We start from the raw sequence: 23,692 nt of genomic DNA, 5'->3' as shown, positions 1-23,692 counted from the left end.
AAACGATGCCAACATAGCTAGTTGTCCAAGCATAATTTCCTTTCTTCATTAGGATTATGCTTTGTTTTGTCCTTGTGGCATGATATTGAATAAGATAAGCACTTTACATTTAAAATCAAAACTGGACTTGTAGCACAATAAAAAGTTCAGTCCCCTGAACACATTCCAACTTGAATTATTATATCTCCATTATTAAAATAGCCAGTTTTAAACAGTTTCAATTGGAAAGTTTATTATTTGAATTGCTTTAAGTTCACAAAGTTGAATGGTGGGTGAGTGATCTTTATTTGGTTTGTACATTCTGCTAGCAATTTGGAAATTTTTATACACAAAAATAAAATGTAAATCTAACATCCAGTCAAATTTTGTGATTTTACACTGGGCTCCAACAAAAAGGCCCAGTTTTGGTCCAGATTTTCATTTATATAGCCATTAACCTAGTGGCTCAAAACTGTTTAATTTTCTATACAGAAGCCATTTCAATACACAGATCTCTTTTGGCATACCTTCCCAGGAGATTATTAAGCTAAATCTGGACTTCTTTTCAGGCCATTTTTGCTGTGATGGTCCATTTGCAGATTCTGGCAGCCAATCAAGGACCATAACGATCTTTTGAAGTGGGACAGCAGAGAGAAAATGACCTAAGTATCAAGAAATGGATGAGAGCAAGTGAGGAAAGAAAATTTCCACTTTGCAAAGCTTTTTTATCTTTCTTTTTCTCCTCTTCTCCCTCCTCTTCCTCTTCCTCCTCCTCTTCCTTTCACCTCTACAAGGGAAAGTAGTTTTGAAAAGAGTGATAATGGGAAAGGTCTCACCATCTAAAAGTTCACCACAGGATTCCATACCTAACAAATTATGCCCCAAATAATCATTTCCAGGCTGTCTGTAATATTTGCCCGTATCTAGGAATTTTCCATTCACTGTCTTTCATCTGTTAATACTCTCAAGAAAACACTCAGAAAAGGGAAGAGCCGAATCAAGCTCTAAAGTACAGTTCAGCTATGCTCTCTCACAACTGCGAGTCATCTGCCCAACTCAACTTGCCCTAACTTGCCTCAGTTTACTTCATCTCAGTTTAACCTCAATTCACCTCAGTTTACTTTAGTTAAGTCAGTATAACTCAGCTTACCTCATTTTACCTTCGTAAATGGTAACTCGCTTTAACCTCAGCTTGCATCATCTTACCTCAGTGTACCTCCACTTGTGTCAATTTCTCTCTGCTTAATTAGGTGTAATCTCAGTTTGCTTAAGCTTGATTGAGTAATTCAGTTAAACCTCAGCTCACCTCAAGTTATCTCATCACACCGCGGTGTACCTCAGTTTACCTCAGCTTCCCTCTGCTTAATTAAGTTTAAGCGCAGCTTGCCTCAGTTTACCTCATCTCATCTCAGCATACCCGTTTAATTCCGCTTGCCTCCGTTTATTTCAACTTCTGTTTACCTCAGTTTACCTTGGCTTACTTTGTCTCACCTCGGTGTGCTTCAGTGTACTTAGCTTGCTTTCCTTAGCTTGCTTCCATTTAACTTGGTTTAACCTCGGCTCGCCGCAGTTTACCTCAGCTCGCCTCGGCCGCCCCTTTGAGCGAGCCGGCCCCTCATTGGCCGCTTCCCCCTCGCAGCCCCGCCCCGCGTTCCGCCTAGTTTCCGTCGCGAAGGACGCGGCGTCGGTTGGTTGTCAAGATGGCTGCGGCGGGGTCGCGGCCGCCACCTCCGCCGTCGCCCTGCGAGGTCGCCGCCCTCGCCGCTGCCGTCGCCACTGTCGCCGGGGCCGCTGCGAAGCCAGGATTGCCGCAGCCGAGCCTGCGACGCCCGTGACGCGAGACCTGGGAGACGCACTGCCCGGAGCGCCGAGGAGAGGACGAGGGAGGCCGAGCGGCCATGCGGACGGCGCTGAGGTGAAGGATGCTGGCGGGCAGGCCCGGAGCCCAGAGCGCAGGCGCAGGCGTGGGCGCCGGACCCCCAGACGCGCCGGGCGCCCGTGACGGCGGCGGTCGGCCGCGACCCGGCGCTTACCTGTATCCTTTCCACGCCCTCCCCCTGGAGCACGCAGGCAAGGGCATGGAAACTGGCAAGTCATTTTCAGTGCGGATATTTGCTTTAGCAGTTCTCACCCCACCCCACCCCACCCCACCCCGACCTGAAGTTACACTTTTGTCTCCTACTTTGTGACCTCTTCCCCCTCCTTCCCACCCCCGCACTTCGACTTGGCTGTCAGATTTTTGTGGATTTTTAAATGCATCGGTCCTGTATTGGACGGGCGAAGATTCGCCTTTTTGAATTACAGCGTTACACCCTTTACTTACAGAGACGTCTTAGTCCTGCTCCTTAGAAAGAGAAATTGCCCGAGGCTAAAATCGTGGGCTGTTCCGTTTTACTTGTTAGCCGCACACCCTTCCCAGAGCTGGAGAACCCTAGTTCGTTCTGATCATTTTGTATCCCATCTCTGTCCACTCTGTTGTCACACAGACGAAAGGAAAAGCAGGGGGCACGAATCTTGACAATCTGGATTATTTCTGATTTTCCATGAGAAATCGTTGAATTTCAATTTGATGTTACTATTGGTAACATAAACATTGTGGAAATGTCAATACGCTTTGTTTTTTAAGTACATAAAGCGGGTTTATTCTTCCAGAGAACATTATGATAATTAGAATTTACCCTTCATAGTCTCAGAAGACTGGCTGGTGGTGATGATGTTTGCTCATGTTTTTCTCAGGAAATGGAGTCCCTTCCACCACTACCAGCCTCCCTCCACTTCCTCAGCCCTAGGTCCCACCTTCTGCTAGGATATGCTCTTAACAGTTTTAACAGCAAATCATGAGTTTTCATCAAGGGTCTCCTCTTCGGCTGACCCTCCTCTGGGCTCTAAGAATGCAGGTACGTTAGGGCTCCGTTAATGCCCAAATACTCTCTCCTCAGGAACTTGTCTTCCATCCCTGGGTCATTCTGAGTTCTGAACAGTAGCCTAGGCAGTAGCAGCTGCTAGCTTTTGTCTTCTTGTCATTCCTCTTGCTGCTTCCACAAACTGTCTTCTTTTTTTTTTTTTTTTAAAGATTTATTTATTTATTATATGTAAGTACACTGTAGCTGTCTTCAGACACTCCAGAAGAGGGAGTCAGATCTTGTTACAGATGGTTGTGAGCCACCATGTGGTTGCTGGGATTTGAACTCCGGACCTTCAGAAGAGCAGTCGGGTGCTCTTACCCACTGAGCCATCTCACCAGCCCCACAAACTGTCTTCTTAAAGTGTACTCTGAAGTACTCTGCCTTATGAATTCAGCTCTTCACCTTTGACATTGTGTTTTTTTTTTTTTTGGGTGGGGGGGGTTGACGCTGGTGGCCCTGGCTGTCTCAGAACTCGATCTGTAGACCAGGCTGGCCTTGAACTCTACCTCCAGAGTGCTGGGATTAAAGGCTCCACTTGTCTGGCATTGTAACTTTTTATACACTGAACTCTTACTACATTATTCTAATTTGTCTCTAAATCAGGATGTAAGGAAATGGCTCGTGACAAAGCATCCCTCTCCCCTGTTATTTTCGTTAATGACATACCATTTTTTTAATTTATGTGATAAGAACATTAAGCAGAGCAAGTAGGAGTAAGGAGACAAAATTTAAAAGAATGGCTGTAGTCAAAGTTCTAAGAGACGGTGAAAGAGTTTTAAGTGGAGGCAGTAGGAAGATGTTTGACTAGATCTGACAAGGAGAATGCATTGTATGATAGCTACTTGGGTTGATAACCTAATTGGAGAAAGACTAAATGAGGAAGTGGATGCCCATAATATTCTTTATTTTGTAATATTAACTATATAAAAACTACATTCTTTGGAGTAGATGTTAGGGTAAATTGTTTTGATAATGCAAAAAAAAATTAAGCATCTATCTAAAAACTTCTATACCATTTTTTTAGATGATAGAAAGACAGAAACATTATAGTGTAGTAAGCAAGATCATACTGTTCTACTATATATGCCATATAGTATATATGCTAATATAGGAACTAGATTTTATATGTAGTAGGATTATCTGGATAAATTTGGAAATATATTGGTGTCAGGACATTATTACACTTGTAATTTTTCTGTATGTTCTTGGGATAAGATTTTAAACATATTGAAGAAAATAGTTCCCATCTGATGCAGTCTCCCCTGCCCTTGTCAACTGACACAAAGTAAGTTAAGCTTGTCCTTCCTACAATGTTTTCTTGAAAGGAGAAAGTTGTATTTACCTCTACTGATGGCTTGTGACTTTTAAAAGCTAATCATCTTCTTGAAGTCTGATCCTAATAAAGTTAAAACCCATATTTCCTTCCCTTTTATATCATGTTTATAAAACCTTCAGAAGGCACCTTTAAAAATATTACATGTGTGTCTTTGAGTTTGTATTGATGTGGTACCAGATTTTAGTTGAAATGAAGGCAAAATGTTTACAAATGACAAAACTGTTACAAACAAACTCAGACAGGTTGGTAAAGTCTCAGACAGGAGTTCATATACATTTGATTATTGGTAAAGTCTCAGACAGGAGTTTATATACATTTGATTATTGGTAAAGTCTCAGACAGGAGTTCATATACATTTGATTATTCTGAAATAGATAATAGTTTCTTTATAATATTGATGAAAAATACTATTGAAATTAACACATTTTGAATTAACAAATCATATATACCCTGACATTATTGTATGTATTTCTTGTAAGTCTACATTTACAAACCAACTTTGGCCCTCAGCCTTTGGGGAAACTTTAACCAGCTGTTTTCTATAAAATAGGCAAGTATTCATGCTCTACAATCTGGAACTTTGCTGTAATCTCACTCATTTCTAGGTCTTATGTGGGGTGCTAGACAGTTAAGTCAGTGGTTTTCAGCCTGAGAGTCATGCTCCCTTTGGAGGTCAGATGACCCTTTCACAGAGGTTGCAAATCAGATATCCTGCAAATCAGATATTTACATTACAATTCATAACTAACAAAATTACAGTTATGGAGTAGAACAAAAATAATTTTATCATCGGGGTCACCACCACATAAGGAACTATATTAAAGAGTTGCAGCACTATGAAAGTTAAGAACCATTAAATTGGTCATTTATTAAATTTCAAAGTCATGAAAAATACAAAAATATTGTGATAAATTTGATAACAAAACCCAAATAAATTGGGAAAGCCAATCTAGTCAGTGCAATTTAAGGAATGGCTAGTTATATGTAAACTTCAAATTACTAGGATCACCAAAATACACAGTTTCCTCCAGAAAAGCTTTATAAGCACATAATGACACATATCTTTCCTTGTGTCTTTCCATAAGCCATCAACAGGAATCTTTGGAGATAATTCACAACATTATTGTTGATATTTGCATATAAATTTCACACTGTAGACTAAAGGATTTATTGAAGCATTTAATTCATCTACTCCATGTTACTAAAATCTTTCATTTCCTTACATATAAACCTAAGGAAGATACTTTACTAGTAACTATCCAAATATCTGTATAATGAACAAAAATATGGATCTTTATTATATAAGTTTGTGATTTCTAAAATTAGTTTATTTTCCCCTCATGGAAAGTGAAGGATACCTTAAAATTCATATGCCAAGTTGTGTGTGTGTATGTGTTTGTATATAAAGAGATTAATCTCACATTTTCTGGACATATACTAACACTAACATGTACACGGATTAGCTGTCCCACAAGAGCCTTATGATGTTATTACCATGAGGCTCTAGTTATATCAGACAGTCTTGACATGCACTAAATATGTAAACTGTTGTTCTTAACTAAATGGCATCACTAGAGATATGAAAATCCATCTTGAGAAAAATTTAGAAGAAGAACGCCAGATGCTACTACAGCAACAAAAACTATGTCGGAATCGAGCACGTAAATATTTCATGGAGTCAAACCGGAGAAGAAAGTAAGTAGTTGTATTTTGTTCAGAAGTATAAAAATGCAAATTCATCCTAACATAATAGTTTCTCTAGTTTGAGGTACTTGAGTCATGACCACGATTTATTTATAAAACAAATGATAGATGAAGTCTCATAATTTTGTAAATTTTATTTTTCTGCCTAAAGGACCAAGTCTATATTCTAGTTTATGGATTGTGATCATCACAGTTTTTTCTTGATACAGAACAAGAAATTTAACTACAAATAGACTATAACTTGGCTTTAATTTACTATTCAACTTATGTAATTTTTATCTGCTACCCTCCTCCATTCAATTATAAAAAGAGGGGAGAGATGAGTACTGATATAAATCAAATTTTATAAATCATTATCAAAAAAAGGCTGTCTGTAGAAACTATAAACTAAAATGAAGTAAAATGAAAACTATCCAACCACTTCTTAATCATTTTTAGGACTTTAGTTATTAAAATTTTAAAGATAGTGGTTTTGTTGTCCTTTGTATTTAGTGGGTATGAGTGCTTGCCTGAATGTATGTAAGAGCACTACATGCATGCATGCACTCACAAAGTCCAGGAGCTGTCAGAGTCCCTGAAACTGCAGTTACCACACTGTTGTGAGCCACACTGGCTCCTAGCCTCAGTTCCTAGCCTCCTAGTCTTGACCACTGTGCCATATCTAGCATCTAATAACATTTTGTTATTCAACTTTTTTAGTCACAGTGGCTACCCATTATTTAATTTTTTTATTATAGCCTTATCCATATTCTTGTAATCTATGATAGTAGAAGATCCCTGGAGTTTACTAACTTCATCATTGGGCATATGCTGCAAGTCCCGTTTGGGGAATACAAAATTGTTTACCTGTAATTTTTTTTTCTTACATTGTATTTCTCTTGAGCTTAATCCTTTCTTTCTCTAACAATGTTAAAATTATTTAATGAAGTTTATTTTGGTTTCGTTCATATATTTCTGTTTTTCTGTTACTTTCTGACTCCTGAAGACATTATAAGGCACATGACAAGAGTTAGTAAAGATGATTATAGATTTTTATCTAGTTCTGCTCAAGGTGATATCAAAGGATTTTAGTAGTTAGCATTTTTTCCTTTGGACAGAGGCTAAGTACCCACCATTTTTTTCAGTTATCTTGGGAAGTTATCTTTAAAAAAAAAAACTTATTTAATATTATTGCTAACAATTTCTTTAAATTTCCAAATGGCTATACATTTCCACATAGATTTTCTTTTTTTTTTAATTAGATGTTTTCTTTATTTACATTGCAAATTTTATCCCCTTTCCTCATTTCCCCTCTGAAAAACCCCCTAACCCACCCACTCCCTCTTCCCTGTCCTGGCATTCCCCTACACTGGGGCATCAAACTGGGAAGTTATCTTTAACTGTTTAACATGTCATAGATTAGGGAATCTCTAAAAACTCTTGTTCTAGAAGATTAATAATAAAAGACATATAGGGGGATGCTAGAAGGGTGATACGGGAATGGGTGGGTGGGTGGGAGAGCACCCTCTTAGAGACAAAGGGGAGGGGAGATGGGATAGGGAGTTTGAAGAGGGGAGACCAGGAAGAGGGACAACATTTGAAATGTAAATAAATAAAATAGCCAAGTAATTTTTTAAAAAGAAAGAGAGAAAGAAAGAAAAAGCAAGATTCTTACTATCAAGTCATTAATAATATAATAATTAAAGATAGCAGTGATACTGGGTTGAATCTCCTATGAAGTAGACAGAAGCACATCTCATGGACTATCGGACAAGAAAGGGTTCTTGGAAGAATAGTTAGCCACATGTTAGCCAAGGAACATGAAAGGAACCGTGCTTTTTTTTTTTTTTTCAACTTAGATATTTTCTTCATTTACATCTCAAATGCTATCCCAAAAGTGTCGCCTATACCCTCCCCCCGCCCTGCTCCCCTACCCACTCACTCCCACTTCTTGGCCCTGGCTTTCCCCTGTACTGGGGCATATAAAGTTTGCTAGAACAAGGGGCCTTTCTTCCCAATGATGGCCGGCTAGGCCATCTTCTGCTACATATGCAGCTAGAGACACGAGCCGGGGGGGGGGGGGGGGGGGGGGTACTGGTTAGTTCATAATGTTGTTGCACCTACAGGGTTGCAGATCTCTTTAGCTTCTTGGATACTTTCTCTAGCTCCTCCACTAGAGGCCCTGTGTTCCATCCTATAGATGACTATGAGCATCCACTTCTGAATTTGCCAGGCACTGACATAGCCTCACAAGAGACAGCTATATCAGGGTCCTTTCAGCAAAATCTTGCTGGCATATGCAGTAGTGTCTGTGTTTGGTGGCTGATTATGGGATGGACCCCCAGGTGGGGCAGTCTTTGGATGGTCCATCCTTTCATCTTAGCTCCAAACCCTGTCTCTGCAACTCCTTCCAGGGGTATTTTATTCCCTATTCTAGGGAGGAATGAAGTATCCACACGTTGGTCTTCCTTCTTGATTTTCTTGTGTTTTGGAAGTTGTATCTTGGGTATTCTAAGTTTCTGGGATGAAATCCACTTATCAGTGAGTACATATCATGTATGTTCTTTTGTGATTGGGTTACCTCACTCAGGATGATATCCTCCAGATACATCCATTTGCCCAAGAATTTTATAAATTCATTGTTTTTTAGCTGAGTAGTACTCCATTGTGTAAATGTACCACATTTTCTGTATCCATTCCTCTGTTGAGGGACATCTGGGTTCTTTCCAGCTTCTGGCTCTTATAAATAAGGCTGCTATGAACATAGTGGAGCATGTGGCCTTATTACCAGTTGGAACATCATCTGGGTATATGCCCAGGAGAGGTATTGCTGGATCTACCAGTAGTACCATGTCCAGTTTTCTGAGGAACCGCCAGACTGACTTCCAGAGTGGCTGTACAAGCTTGCAATTCCACCAGCAATGGAGGAGTGTTCCTCTTTCTCCTCATCCTCGCCAGCATCTGCTGTCACATGAATTTTTGATCCTAGTCATTCTGACTGGTGAGGAACCGTGCTTTATGTAAGCAGAATAGAAGGAAAGTCTAATATTAAAAAGTGTGACAGAAGATGTATGTAGGTGTTATGTAGGAAAATGTGGATGAGTATCAGATGATAGGAGATAGTTTATTTCATAAACTAGGAGATAGTATGTATAACAATCTAAAGAAAGTAAAGAAAATTTGCCCATGCTAGATTATAAAGACATTATCTTTAGGTTGTAACAACAAAGCAAAATTAGAGATGCTCAATGATCAAATTTATATCTTAGTTCATTATACCATAGAAACAGCAGATGAAAACAAAACAGACCAAAAAAAAAGGTGAAAAACTATTAGACTTTCTAGGCAAGTGAGTGGGCATATGAGCATGGATGAGGGCTTGGAGCTGAGCAGAGAGGGGCGGAATTCAGGGACACTTACAAAGAGAGTGGTCAGAGTTCTTACAGATTAGGAAAACTCTTTAATATTTTAATGTAAATCTTTCTAGAATAATGTCACACTTTAAGCTTTTATACACATTGTACACATCAATAAAGAGAGTTTGATCTTGTACCTTAGACTCACTGGTATAGCTTGACATCTCCTATGCTGCTATATTACTGTATTGATTGTACTTGAGCTATTCTGCTTCACTGTCCTCTTTTAATTATCAACTTTTCAACACTGATGTATTCCTTTTTTTTCTCATTCACATAAGCAGTGTACAATAAGTGGCCTCTGACAGGTCACATTGGCGAATTCTTCTATTGAAGATTTTCTAATTTCTCCACTGTTCACTATAATAACTTTTTAGAAATTCAACTCTTTTTTTTAAACTGAAATAATACAATTTTAGCTTCAGTAATTAAAAATGCTGAAATGGAAAATTAAAATACCAAATGCAATCTGTCTTTGCCAATAACAACTATGTAAGATACTTAAATTTGTACTCAATACTTTCTTATGAAGTAGTTGCAGATTTTTTAGCAATTGTGGGTTTTCCATATGTCTTTAACCCAGTTTCCTCCAATGACAGCATTTTACAAAATTATAGTATGATAGCAAAAACAGAAAAGTGACATTCACATGGCCAATTCACAAAGGCCATTCATGTGTCCCTTTCATAGCTACAACCCTTCCTACCTCCTTATCTATTGGTCTTCATTTGCAGTTTTCTTTAGTTTTGTTCATTTTTTACACTGTTAAACAAATAAAATTGTAATCCGCAACCTTGGGAAGTTATATTTTTCCCTCTCAGAACAGTTCTGTGCTATTCACTGGTATTGCTGGGTAACATTTCATACCAGAAACATGATGGGTTCAGATTGTTAAGAGGTTGTTATTACTGGTGGTGGTGGTAGTGATGATGGTTGGTTGTTTTAGTTTGTGTGTGTGTGTGTGATAGTTTTGTTTGTTTATTACAAAACTTCTACTACTGAGTCTTCCACTGAGCCACATTCCCAGCCCTACAACTAGGGTTTTTAAAACTGTTTCCACATTGATAGACATCTGAGTCATTTCTGGTTAGGGGTGGTGTAGATAAACTGTAAATTCATGTATAATTTTCATATAAACAAAATCTTTTATTTCTCTGGAATATATGGCAAGGAGTACATCACTGACTCGTCTGTATGGCCTCCTCATACTTATAGCCTTTTTCCCAAGTGGTTCACTGCGCCCACAGCAGTGTGGCTTCCAGACTTTGTATGTAGCCGTGTTTGCTGCTCTTGCTGTTTCTGTGTTAGCATTCTGTATAGCATGGTTTAAGTTGATAGCTGCCTAGTGGCTGGCTAGTGGTGTAGAGTATACTTTGGGTACTTGTTTGCATGTGTCTGTTCTTTTCATGGTTTTTTCTCTAATTCTTTTAACCATTATCTATTTGCACATTGATTTAGTCACATTGGGTTTTGTTTCTTCACACACACATATGCAGCTTGCAATGGTCATGCCCATCCCCCTTTGTACCCCATCTTCTACACCAGTCACAGTTCTACTCTTCCCCTGATCCTCCATCATCTCCCCTCATTCACATCACAGACCCTGGTCTTATTACCAGTTCATGTTATAATTTATTCTTCTACTGGGGTAAGATGGCATTTCTTTGAAGCTTTGACCTCTATTCCCCTGATGGCTAGTAATATTGAGCATTTTCTCATGTATTTATTGGATATTTATCTCCACATTTTGTGAAGTGTATAGTCAGATCATTCTCTGAAGTTTTTTACTGAGTTACTTGGGCTTTGATAAGTTTTTAAGCTCTTTATATATTCTAGAACATATCACCATGTTGTTCTTCAGGTCTCAAAGTTCTAGCCAATCAACTTCCTCTTCTTCATCTTTCAGACTCTTCTTGTAAAATAAATACATGGATGGATGGATGGATGGATGGATGGATGGATGGATGGATGGATGGATGGATGGATAAATGGATGGGTGGATGGATAGATGGATGGATGGATAGGTGGGTAGGTGGGTGGGTAGGTAGGAAGGAAGGTAGGTAGAGCACCACTCAACAATAGAAGCATGTTCTCAGAAGTGTTTCATTGGGTGTCTTCACATCAGTGCTTAACTAAGCCTTATCTGCCCAGAGTAGCATCTCTCTAATGTTAGTATGTCTCCTATGGAAGTGCCATTGCCCTTTTTTAATACACTACGGTGTAATGCACAGGAAATATTTGCTAGAATTGAGCCTAAGAATAAATGTAACTAGGACTTAAGGATCTTAATCTTAGGGTTAATAGCTATGAGCTTTATTTAGTTAACTGATAGTTACACTCTTATTTTTGGCTGACATCACAACTTTTAGAAAAATGCAGTAATCATTTTCTTTGTATTGTATGCATTATTCTTTCTGATAAATCAGAATATGAGTGTTCTATATTTGAATGTTTTCTCCACCAATATCTTTTTTTGTTTGTATTTTTAGCCAAGTGGACGAAGACCCATTGAAAAAATAGGAATTTCAGTACAGATTTGGGAATTCAAATAATTTTCAATCTTACCAAGAACAGGACTAGTAATATGAAGCATATGCCTCTCCACACGTGGGAAACTCAGGATAGCTTCTTGACTTTCTTCCTCACCGGCTGTTAATACCAGCATTTGATATATTTTATCCTAGAAAAATTACTTTTTCCAATTTCATTTTCACCCCTAGTTTTTCATTTCTAACTCCTCAAAATATGGCAGAGTTTTAAAGTATCATGTTTAAATGGTATAATTATCCCCGTCTGAAAAAGAAAAGTATTACAAGGCAACCTCTCCAGTTCCACATACTATCTCTTGGGGCCTCAGGTACTTTTACTGCTACTGCTTATTATGTTGCTACAGAAAACTGTTACCATGGCACGTTATTTGTTCCTAGGAATACTTCCAGCAGGAGTAAATGATCCTGCACAGTGGAAGACTCGTGGGAAAGCAAAACAAACAGCTTGGCATCTGGCTGTAGTGAGGTAGCTCACTTTGAGCTAAGATGCTGTACACACTCCATGAGACAGAGCTGCACATGCTGAGCAGACACTACGCAAGACTCCAAGGCAGACTCTGTGTCTTCTGAGAACGCTCAGCCAGAGACAGTGGGTAATGACGACACAATCTTCTCAGTCTGAGTCCTACAGAGCTAGCGAAGTCTTCTTTCGTGCTCTCACCATCTGTTCCTTCATTCCCACTGCATTTACCTGAGTTCCTGACACATCACCACGTAAATGAAACTCTGCAACTCCTGATGGAATAAGGAGAGAACTGTAGTGTAAGCATTGCTGCACTTACTTATTGAGACTTTGTCATCCGCCTACCACAGAGGTCAAGAGCTGAAGCATTGGCTTACTGGTCAGATATATTCTGTCAGTGCTTTCATTTAACACATTTAGTTCAGACTATATATTCTATAGTCTTGGATGTGAAATTCTCTTCTGGGCACATTTTAATACAGAGAACAGGACCACTGTGGAATGATATAAAATAGTAGAAATGGTATCTTTGCTATTAGAATAACTTTATATTTCAGCAAGGAGCATACCACCTCTTACCTTAAGAACCTACCGTTCCTCACTACTAAGTTGGCTGTGTTTTCTCAGCTTTCTCGTGCAGGACGTCTGTTTTTGTCTCTTCCTAGCTGAGCATTTGCCTGTTGTTACTTTTGCTAGATTGCTTCCTTCCTCCATAATTTTCATGGCTGTCTCCTGTCTAGCTTAAATGTCATGTCTCCAGGGAGAAATGAAATATGACTTTCTAATTAGTGTTGTTTGTTTTAATCAGAATGCCATATAGAACTAATGAGTGTGAGTTTTCATTTTTCAATGTACAAAGAAGTAAATAGGACCAAGTACAGTAAGTAGATCCCTCTGAGTTCTAATCCAGACAGGTCACATAGCAAGTTCCAGTCCAGCCAGATACATAGTGAGATCTCTCCAAAAGCAAAAACAAATGAAACAAAAGTAGTAAGTAATTTACATTATAATCTTTATCCCCTGATCAAATAAATATCAGCTAAATGGCTTTAAAACGATCAGCTTGGACTTACTCCATGGCTCATTTGCTGCTGTATAACTCCCTCTAAAACTTGCTAACATAAACAGTGTATTCTGATGATCTGTGTTGACTATGTAGCTGTTGATTGTCCCTTTGAGAATGCTGTTGCACTCAGATTTTATCTGTGATTCTGAAGTTTATCTGTGGTGATCTAAAGGTTCTGTTGAACTTGAAATTCATCATGCTTCTTCAGACTTTTGTACTAGGGCTTGATTAGCCAATATTGCTGGAAGCTAATCAGGCAGTTCTCTGCCTTTAGCTATGTCTCTCTTTAGCTAGCCTGGGCTGCATCTCAACATGGTGATCTTAAGATCATCAAAAATAATGTTTACATCCTGGTATTTCCTAAAGTGAGTGTTCTCAAGCAGCAGGTTAAATGCTATAAAATTTCAAATATAGCCTGAGAAGTCACACAGAATCACTCTCATAGCAGTCTGTCAGCTATGAATCTGTAAATAGCAGTACTGACATCTCAGTGATATAAGATCTTCTAATCCATGAATGTAGATTAGCTTCCTTTGGAATTTTTTCATCTGTATTTTGTAGTTCTTGATATATAAGTCATTTTTGCCTCTTTGGTTGAGTTTATCCTTAAAATATGTGTGTGTGTGTGTGTGTGTGTGTGTGTGTGTGTGTGTGTGTGTGTGTGTGTGATTTTTTGGGGGGGCTGTTCACTATATAATGATGTGCATAGAAATGTATTTTTTTAAAGATGCTTACCTATTTTTAAAGATTTTATTTATTTATTTATTTATTTATTTATTTATTTATTTATATAAGTGCTTTATTTGCATGTATGCCTGCATGACAGAAGAGGATATCAGATCCCATTGTAAATAGTTGTAAACCATCCCTTGGAAACCTAAGGCGCTATCCCCCAATCCTGTAGTTCTCTAGATAACCAGTTGCATAGACAAGATAGACCTTTAACAGTGGCCAGTGGTAACCTGGAACAGAAAGAACATTAAAAGAGTTCAACCAGCTGTCCCCCAAGTTCCTACACAACAAAGTAGTGCCTTTGAACACTTTCCTACCTGTGCCAGGCTGGCATTGCAGTCCTGCTTCTTATCAAATACTTAGTGAATAATGCAAACACATTTTTCAAGAACAAAATTTAACTGTTTAAAGTAATACAACTAAAATAGAGAAAATATAATAAAGAGCCTAGAAGAAACTATAAATAAAGGGGAAAGTTAAGAAAAGTGAGGGCCTGAGGCAGACAGGCTAGCTCAGTAGAAAGATGCTTGTCTCACAACTCTAAAACCTGAGTTTGACCTCCTAGAACCCAGTGGAATGAATGAAAAACCCAGTGCCACAAAGATGGCCTCTGACCTCCACACCCCTACATACACACACAATAATAATAATTTTTAAAACTGGATATTTATAGCACAGATGTTTGTAACTTTGTCTGCTGAAAAGTTCTGGGTTACATATTTAAAAAAAGAAGCCAAACCCAACTTTTTAATAAAAACTGTATTTTTAGCACAGGTAAGACTTACATGACAGCCAATTTTAAACTTTGATGTAAAGTGGGAAGAAGTCATTTCCTTGCCTTCCCCATAATTTGCAAGGCTGCTTCTCTCACTAGTGAATACCAGAAACAGTGTGGCTCTTAGGAAAGCCTTTTTACCACAGCAGGTGGGGACATTGGCAGGCCTGACTGAAGTCAGAAAGAGGCCACCCTACAAGGCCTTCTCTTAGTTACAAGAAGTCTGAATGATGGTCTGAAACTCCATTTTATAAGTACATGGAAATTCAGCCAATGGCCTGTTAAAAAGTCTGAAATTGGCTGTGTCTAAGTCAAATGAAAATGTTGATACTCCATTAGTGGTGGCGTTTTCAGACATCCGTTCTGCTTTGTTCAGCTGCCTGTCTATCACTTCCATGTCCTTTATATGTTAAATCTAGAGCTTTCGAAGAGAAACGCCAAAAACAAGAAGAAAGAGAATATCAAATTAGAGAACGGATCCTGCAGCAGAGGAAGCAAAAGTTTGAAGAAGTTACTGAAAAATTCCAGCGTGCCCACGTTCCTGTTTCTCAGAGAAGGAGAGCAGGTACCTTCATTTCTGGAATAATTCTAAGAATAAAAATGGAAGTTGTAATCATATTTAGATCAAGTAAACAATGACATTTTACAATTTTTTTTAAAAAGTAGGAACAGCCTGGTGTGCTGTTTCAGTAACAAGCATTTTAACCAAATGAAAAACAGGAATTTGATTTAAATTGAATTTGGCAAATATTGTGTTGGCTCCATTGGTAAGTTCTCTATTCACTCACAAGTTTCTTTCAACTTCACACTAGTTCAAAATGTTTTGTCTTTTTAAAATCGACTTTGTAAGTACTTAACAGAAAATTTAGCAATTGGGTTCAGGAATTGAGTGGCATAGTCATTCTGGCATTTTACTCATAGTCTGCTTCAAATTTTTATTTGAAAGATTGGCAAACAAAACGTCTACAAAGTAATACAATTCAATAGTCTAAGATCCACAACCAATTAAGAATTTAAATATAATTGGACCGAGGAGATGGCTGACTAGATAAAGAAAGCATTTGTGAGGCATGAGTCTGCATACCTAGAACCACTTAAAAGTCAAAGTCAGGCAGCCGTGGGAGCAGCCTATAGGTTCCCCAGAGCAAGCTACTAGCTAGTCTTGGGTAGCTCTGGATTCAATTCAAAGACCCTTCCTGAATAAACAACGTGGACACTCACCATCAACCTCCAGCCTCTACACCGACACTCTAGCACACACACACACCTGTACCTACACACTTGCACCCACGCACACCTATATCTACACACGTGAGCATGCATATACATGAAAGACCCCAGTGGAGAGACCCCCACTCAAGTCCCGAGAAGGCGCACGCACCCAAGGAAGTAAGTCCCAGGTCTATCTCCTCGTAAGCGTCTTCTGCCATGGCACCTACTAGACCCGGCATTGGTGAGGGCACATGCTCAACAGTTCTTCACTAGGTCTTCTACTGCCTTTTGTAATCTAGGGATATGGTAAGGGGATCTATTGACTAGTTCTGTTATCTTTTTGGGTCCCAGGTGAGTGAGACGGTGTACATTAGCCAAATATTTTAGCCCCTCTTCTTCTGTGAGGATCCCTTTTTCTGTGATCTCCTCAACCAGCTGGGGTGTGGTCTTAATTATCAAAGCCATCGGCCCCTGTGCTGCCTCTTTAGCTACCTGGTCTGCCATCCGATTTCTTTTTTTTATTGGTACGGTTCCCTTTTGATGTCCTAGGCAATGGATGATCGCCACTTTACGGGGCAAGTGAACAGCTTCTAACAAGCTAAGAATTTCTTTCTTACTTTTGATGTCTTTTCCAGCAGATGTCAACAGTCCACGCTGTCTGTAGATTGCCCATGAACATGAGCCGTTGCAAAGGCATATTGGCTGTCAGTATAGATATTGATAGCCTTTCCGTCTGCTAGCCTTAAAGCCTGAGTTAGGGCAATAAGCTCCACTCTTTGGGCTGATGTTCCTTCAGGCAGACTGCTGGCCCAGATAACAGACTTTTCATCCACTACCGCTGCCCTGGCTCTGCGCTTACCTTCTACCATGAAGCTGCTTCCATCGGTGAACCAGGTCACCGCCCCAGGCCATGGTTGGTCAGTTAAGTCTGGCCGAGTCCCAGTTTCTTCTGCCAGTATCTCGTCACATTGGTGTACCGGGTTTTCGTTAGCTTCAGGCAGTAAGGTGGTGGGGTTGAGAATGGCAAGTGAAGTGAAAGTTACCCGTTCAGTTAACACGCTCTGGTAGTGGGTCATACGGGCATTAGTCATGTAGCGGTCTGGTGGCTGTGAATAATGCTCTCAAGGGCATGTGGGGCTACCACTGTCACATTTTGGCCTATAGTCAATTTATCAGCATCTTTTACCAACAAGACCATGGCTGCTATTGCCTGCAGACAGGAGCACCATCCATCCGCTAGCCACGGAGTCCAGTTTCTTTGACAGATAGGCTACTGGGCGCTTCTAGGTTCCTAGGGTCTGAGTGAGGACCCCTCTGGCTACTCCATTTCTCTCATCGATGTATAGGGTGAAAGGCTTGTTTAAATCAAGCAGTGCTAGAACAAGGGCCTGTAGCAGTGCTTTTTTGAGAGTCTCAAAAGCCACGCTGTCTAAATGAACTTTCCTTTTTCTTTTCTTAGGGGGTATAATGGGGCTGCCAAAGTAGCAAACCCTGGGATCCAGAGTCTACAGAATCCCGCAGTCCCCAGGAATTTTCTTACCTGGTGAGGGGTGGTTGGGGTCGGGATCTGTGTCACTATCTGATTCCTAGCTTCAGTGAGCCATGGTTGTCCATTTTTTCAGGGTATATCCCAGGTAGGTCACCTCAGTCCGACATAACTGTGCCTTCTTAGCCAAAGCCCGGTACCCCAACTCACCTAACTTGGCCAGCTTTTCTGAGTCTCCAGTTCACACTCTTCGCGTGTTCTTGTGGCCAGCAAAAGGTCATTTACATATTGCGAAAGAGTCACCTGGGGATTGTTGGCCTGAAAGGAGGCAAGATCTCAATGTAGAGCTCCATCAAACAAGGTGGGTGAATTCTTAAATCCCTGAGGCAGTCTCGTCCACGTGAGCTGCCTGGTTCTTCTGTTCTCTGGGTCTCGCCATTCAAAGGCAAACAAGGGCTGGCTGTTAGGGTGTAGTCTCAGGCAAAAGAAAGCATCTTTAAGATCTAAGACCATATACCAGGTTTGTCCGGGTGGCAGCGTGCTGAGCAGGTTGTAAGGATTGGGCACTGTGGGGTGGATATCTTGAACTCTTATTGACCTCTCTTAAGGTCCTGTATGGGGCGATAGTCATTTGTCCCCAGTTTCTTTACCAGGAGTAGGGGGGTATTCTAAGGAGACGTACATGGGACTAGGATCCCCTGTTGGAGCAGTCTGGTGATACGGCGGTGTATGCCCTCCTGTGCTTCTCTGCCCATGGGATACTGTCGGACCCCAATGGGAATGGCCCCAGACTTAAGCTCAATCACCACCAGGGGAACTAGTCTCACCATTTCCATTCTCCCTGTTTTGGCCCATGCCTGAGGAAATTGAGTAAGCCAGTCCTATAGTCCCTCAGGGGGTTTCATTCTATTTTGATAAATCTGATACTCTTCTCTTAATTGTAAAGACAACACTAAGGTCTGAGGTGTCTCAGTCCCCCAGGACAATTCTGGTGCAGAGGGGGCAAATGTTATTTATGCCTTTAATTTGGTTAATAAGTCTCTTCCCAGTAAGGGCATAGGGCATTCTGGAATGACTAAAAATGAATGAGTTACTTGACTCTTCCCTAGGTCCACTGTCCGGGAAGTGGTCCATGGATATGGTTTCTGCCCTGTGGCCCCAATCTCTAGCATCTTCCTGTTTTTAATCTCACCCATAGGTGTTTTAAGCGCTGACTATTCTGCACCAGTATCCACCAAAAAACTTATAAGGGTCCCCTCCACTCTTAAGGTTACCCTAGGCTCGGGGAGGGGGCTGAGCCCTGTCTCCCCTAGACTTCATCATCATCAAGGGACAGCACTTTTGCTTCCTGCTTCTTTTTGGGGCACTCCCGGGCCCAGTGACCTTTATCTTTGCAGTATGCACATTGATCCTTTTCCAGGGGCGGTCTATCTCTTCTGGGTCTCCTTGGCCCCTGCCATTTCTCATCTCTTAGGTCCCCTGACTGCCTAGTCCTACCTCTTCTATCTCTTCCTACCACTGTGGCCAGTATTCGAGTCAGAGTTTGTTCCTGTTTCCTGTCTCTCCTGTCCTCATCTTCTCTTTTCTCTCTCTTTTGTCTTTCTTGTTTCTCATCCTCCATCTCTCTTATGATACACTTTCTCAGCCTCTTTAACCACATCCCTTATAGTATAATCTTGTAATCCCTCGATCCGTTGCAATTTCTTCCTGATGTTGGGGGCTGACTGTCTGATAAAAGCCATAATCACAGAGGCTCGCTGCCTTTCAGACATAGGATCAAAAGGGGTGTACCTCCTGTAAGCCTCCATCAGTCTCTCTAAAAAGACTGAGGGGGGCTCAGTCGTCCCCTGCATAATCTCTCTTACCTTAGCCAAATTTGTGGGCCTTCGTGTGGTACCTCTGAGACCTGTCACTAGAGCCCGCCAATAATTGGACAGACGTTCCCTACCTCGTGCTGTGTTATAATCCCATTGAGGGCGGGTCAAGGGGGATCCTTCATCTATCTCAGCCGGGGACTGGACAGGGTGTCCGGCATCATCCCGGACATTCTTTCAAGCTTTGAGGAGAATTCTCTCTCTCTCCTCAGTGGTGAACAAGGTCTGTAAAAGCTGTTGACAGTCATCCCAAGTAGGCTGATGAGAGTACATCAGGAACTCTATCAAGCCTGTAAGCCCTGCAGGGTTTTCTGAAAAGGGAGGGTGATTAATCTTCCAGTTATAAAGATCAGAGGAAGAAAAGGGCCAATACTGTAAATGTTGTAAGTCATTCTGATCGGCTGAGAATGGCCCAACAGCCCTAAGAGGAAGCGCTACAGTGGAGTTAGCCGGTCCTTCAGGGGCAGCTCCCTACTGGCTCTTTGGCCCTGTAGAGGGACCTCCTCCCCTGGAAGAGAGGCCGGAGGAGCCGAGGGTTGAGGTACCGGTTGGGGAGCTCAGGGGTAGGGTGGAGACATGGGAGTAGGCCACTCAGCAGGTTCTTCTATTTCGGGGTAGATCTTAGGGGCAGGCGCCAGTGGAGCGCTGCACTTGCCATCTTCTTTAGGCTGAGGCTGCGGCTGCGGCTTCGGCTTCTCGTTCACATCACTCTCTTGAACAGCTGGGATCCTGGAGCTGGGACAACGGGGTGGGTGGGAGGCATGGTCAGACCCATTGGGGTGGGGATCATTGCCAAATCCTCCCACACCGTGATGTATAGCTGTTGGTCTGGGTGTGCTCCTGGTCCTTCCTGAAAAACAATGGCCCTCATGGCCCTGATGGTGGGTAAATGGAAAGTCCCTCCAGTGGCCAGCCTACCCCAAAGGCAGGCCATTCTGAGGTACAGAAAGTCTGCCAAGGATTCTTTTTTACTGTCACTGATAAATTCCGTCCTCTTGCCGTAACATCCATCCAGTGGTCCTCAGTCAAAGACAAAGGGGTTGACACGGTCTGTCCCATGACAAAAATCAGAAAAAACAAGAACAAAACAAAAACAAAAGACACTAGCACATCCAAACACACTCGCCCGCGTCTGGACTTAAACAGCCAGCCAAACACAACCTCTGACAGGGTGGGATTTTGCTTCCACTCCCTTACCAGTAGAAGGAGCACTCCATCTCCTTCATTCCGAAAGATAACAGCCAGGCTCTCCTGACTTTCCTGACGGGGTGGGATTCCACATTCACTCCCTTCCTGACAGGGTGGGATTTTACATCCACTCCCTTCTACCCTCGGAACGTCTTCTAGGGTTGCAGCCTGCGGCCCTAGGGCATCTCCTACCGCGGCCACTGGGTCCTTATATGGCCCACAGCAGCAGCTGCCAGAAAACTGAAACCAAACACAAACTCAGAGGCGCCACACTCAGACACTCAGGCGACATATAAGACTCACACAGACGTACCTCCAAGGGGTCTTCAGGGTTCCTGGATGTCATGCAGATCTTGGTAGAACCTCCAAATGAAAGACCCCAGTGGGAAGACCCCCACTCAAGTCCCGAGACAGTGCACGTAACCAAGGAATCACGAGAGACCGGCTTGATGAAAACACACGAGGCAGTTTAATGACGGAGCTCCAGGCCAACACGTATCTCACGCAGGAGACAGAGGAGTCAACCCTGAGGCTCAAAAGTTAGGGGTCTATATAGGAAAAAAGTCAGGGGATGGGGAAATTGGCGCGGTTACACACAATTGAACAGTTTAAACATCAGCAAGCGGTATGTGTGGGTCGGGACCACAGCAACTCTAGAGGGAGGGTGCTTATCTTTGTGGGCAGAGCATCTGGTTAAACTCAAGCTGGGCTTGTCCAAAGATTGCCCTTGCATGCCTCTCTTATCTTTTATGGCCAGTCAGTCCCTGGAATGACTTAACAGCCTTTGTGCCAGCCTGTCTGGTCTCTGTCTTAGGCCTGTACAACCTTCTGACTAGTCATCATGAGCCGTATGAATCATGGGCCTTAAATTCAATTTCTTTCTTTCATTACATGCATATTAAACTTAATGTTTCACTTATTAATATTAAATATTTATTATTTATATCACATCCACGTTTTTAGACCTTAAATAGCAAGGCAGAACTAACAATATATCAAAGCTCACTAAACAAAGAGAGCTGACAGTACCATTGTATACCCAACTATCATATGCTGTACTGTGTTATAATCTGTCTCCAGCTATACTGAACTACAGAAATATGTAATTGTACTCTTAACACTTAAAACCACGACCTATTTTGGATAAGAACTTAAACAGTATTATTGGTACAATAACAGAATGTATAACTACTGTGAAACATAGGAAAGAGTGCTAAACCTATGTCAAGATGCAAAGTCATTGTTTCTAGAAAAATAACATACATGATTCTTGAATCACTATCTTACCAGGCAAAGAGAACAATAAAGAGTAGTCCAGACAGAAGGAACAGCTCATACAAATGAAATGTCTTTCAGTGTATCTGAAACATAAGTTGAAGTTGTTTCAGATGGGTGGTAAGAAGAGAAAAATATTAACTTGAAACTAAAAAAAGTAAGTTGGAGCCAACTCCTGAAGAAATCTGTATGCCATACTAAAAAGCTCATCTCTAGACAAAATGCCATTTTCTAACTGGAAAGTAAGTCATTTCTGTGTCAGTAAGGAATCCTAGTATAAACAGGAACTGCAAAGAACACTGACATAATCAAAAGAAACCAAAACATGCTAGGGACTTTTTTCTCTTCTAGAATGAGTCCTAAAGTCAGGGTCAAGAGCTGGTTCCACGGTTGTAAAGTTTCAGAACAAAGAGTCTACTTTCGTTCAGCTACCAATTTCTACATGGTTTCTATCTTTACTCTTGTGGAAATGGTAGCTGCTAGTACACAATCACAATCACAAGATTGATATTCTAGACAGAAAAAAAGAGGAAAATATAAAGTTATGCCAATGAATCCCCCTTAATAGAGGCCTCATTCATGTGTTTTTATCTGTTTGACTCTATTTGTAAGGAAAGTTAGAACTTTCTCAGTGTTGGGTATGTTTCTACTCCTAACAGATATATAAAATAGAGGGGCCTCTCACATTGAGATATGCTTATAAGAAGGGTAACTATAGTGACAACATGGAATGTGGGTGGAAGCAGAAACATACTGAAGCTAAAAGGCTAGGAGGAGACTTAATGTTGGGAAAAGGTGTTAAATTTCTCAGTTGAGCAGTAACTGTATATAGACATAAGAGGTAATCTATTCAGATATCACAATTGATAGAATTATTAAATGTAGGAGAAGAAAAGATACAAGGAAAACAGTGCCTTGGAAACTTGACAGAGAGCATCACACATAATATGCATTAATAAATAGCAATATACTGCTAGATATGGAGTAGTATACTAGCATATTTTCATTATATATCAATAATTTATTTTGATATTTACAGACATGTATATAATATATTATCATATTCACCCCATTACCTTCTTTTGTGTCTAGAGTTCAAGTTTGAATTAACTCCTGTGTAATAGCATACTGGCTCTGTTTAATCATTTTGGAAAAAATTACAGACAATAGAATAGTGAGGAAGTAGTTAACATGAATGTTTTAAAGTAAAAAGTTTTTTTTTTTTTTAAGTGTTAGGTTTCCATGAAGAGTTAGAGCTAGAAAATCATCTGTTCTACCTGTAGGCTTGAAGAACTATGTATAGCATTTGATAAGTGCAACATAATGTCACCATAGGCAAAGGACTCAAGAGAGGCAGCATTCTTTAGAGACAGTGAAGGGAACATTAAAAGTAAGGAAAAGAGAATATGTTGAGTACCAAAGTGCATACTTGAAGGCTTTGAAAGTGGATTTATACAGAAAACAAGATAGTTGAAAGGTATACAAAGCAGTGTGGGGTAGTGTCTATATAGCAGATGATTCAGAGGGCATCACTTGCCTTCTTCCTACGTTAGCTTCTCAACTGTAAAATTTAAAACAGCACCTGTGTTAGGCAGGATGAGAATACTGAAAACATCCTTAAAATAAGCTCTATAACTGCTCAAATATTACTTGATTTTTAAAATTTTTTAGCATTTGTCATAAAATTTTGAGACCATGAAAGCAAATACCGAGTTTTTATATATGTATGTGTACCTACAGATTTTTCAAAGT

General features: G+C 40.6%; 1 protein-coding gene across 9 annotated transcripts in view; it reads left to right on the top strand.

The window, feature by feature from the left end:
- The first annotated feature begins 1,632 nt into the window (after positions 1 to 1,632).
- The window catches only part of Cep126 (centrosomal protein 126), a 58,020-nt gene continuing 35,960 nt past the window's right edge, over positions 1,633 to 23,692 (top strand). For 3 of the 9 annotated variants that reach the window (XM_030244279.1, XM_030244276.1, XM_030244278.1), the window contains exons 1-4: positions 1,633 to 2,014; positions 5,797 to 5,916; positions 12,248 to 12,631; positions 15,325 to 15,470. Coding sequence is in view for 3 of the 9 variants with exons in the window: in XM_006509862.4 (XP_006509925.1) it covers positions 1,902 to 2,014; positions 5,797 to 5,916; positions 15,325 to 15,470 (379 nt within the window). In the remaining 6 variants the exon portion in view is untranslated. Of the gene's footprint in view, positions 2,015 to 5,796; positions 5,917 to 12,247; positions 12,712 to 15,324; positions 15,471 to 23,692 lie in introns of those variants that run through there. The other 6 variants (XM_006509862.4, XM_006509863.4, XM_030244275.1 and 3 more) reach the window with 4 other exon arrangements.

Source organism: Mus musculus, chromosome 9, assembly GCF_000001635.26.
Source record: "Mus musculus strain C57BL/6J chromosome 9, GRCm38.p6 C57BL/6J".
Lineage (NCBI taxonomy): Eukaryota > Metazoa > Chordata > Mammalia > Rodentia > Muridae > Mus > Mus musculus.
Note: the sequence above shows the minus strand (reverse complement) of the source record. Positions and strands in the feature narration are given on the sequence as shown.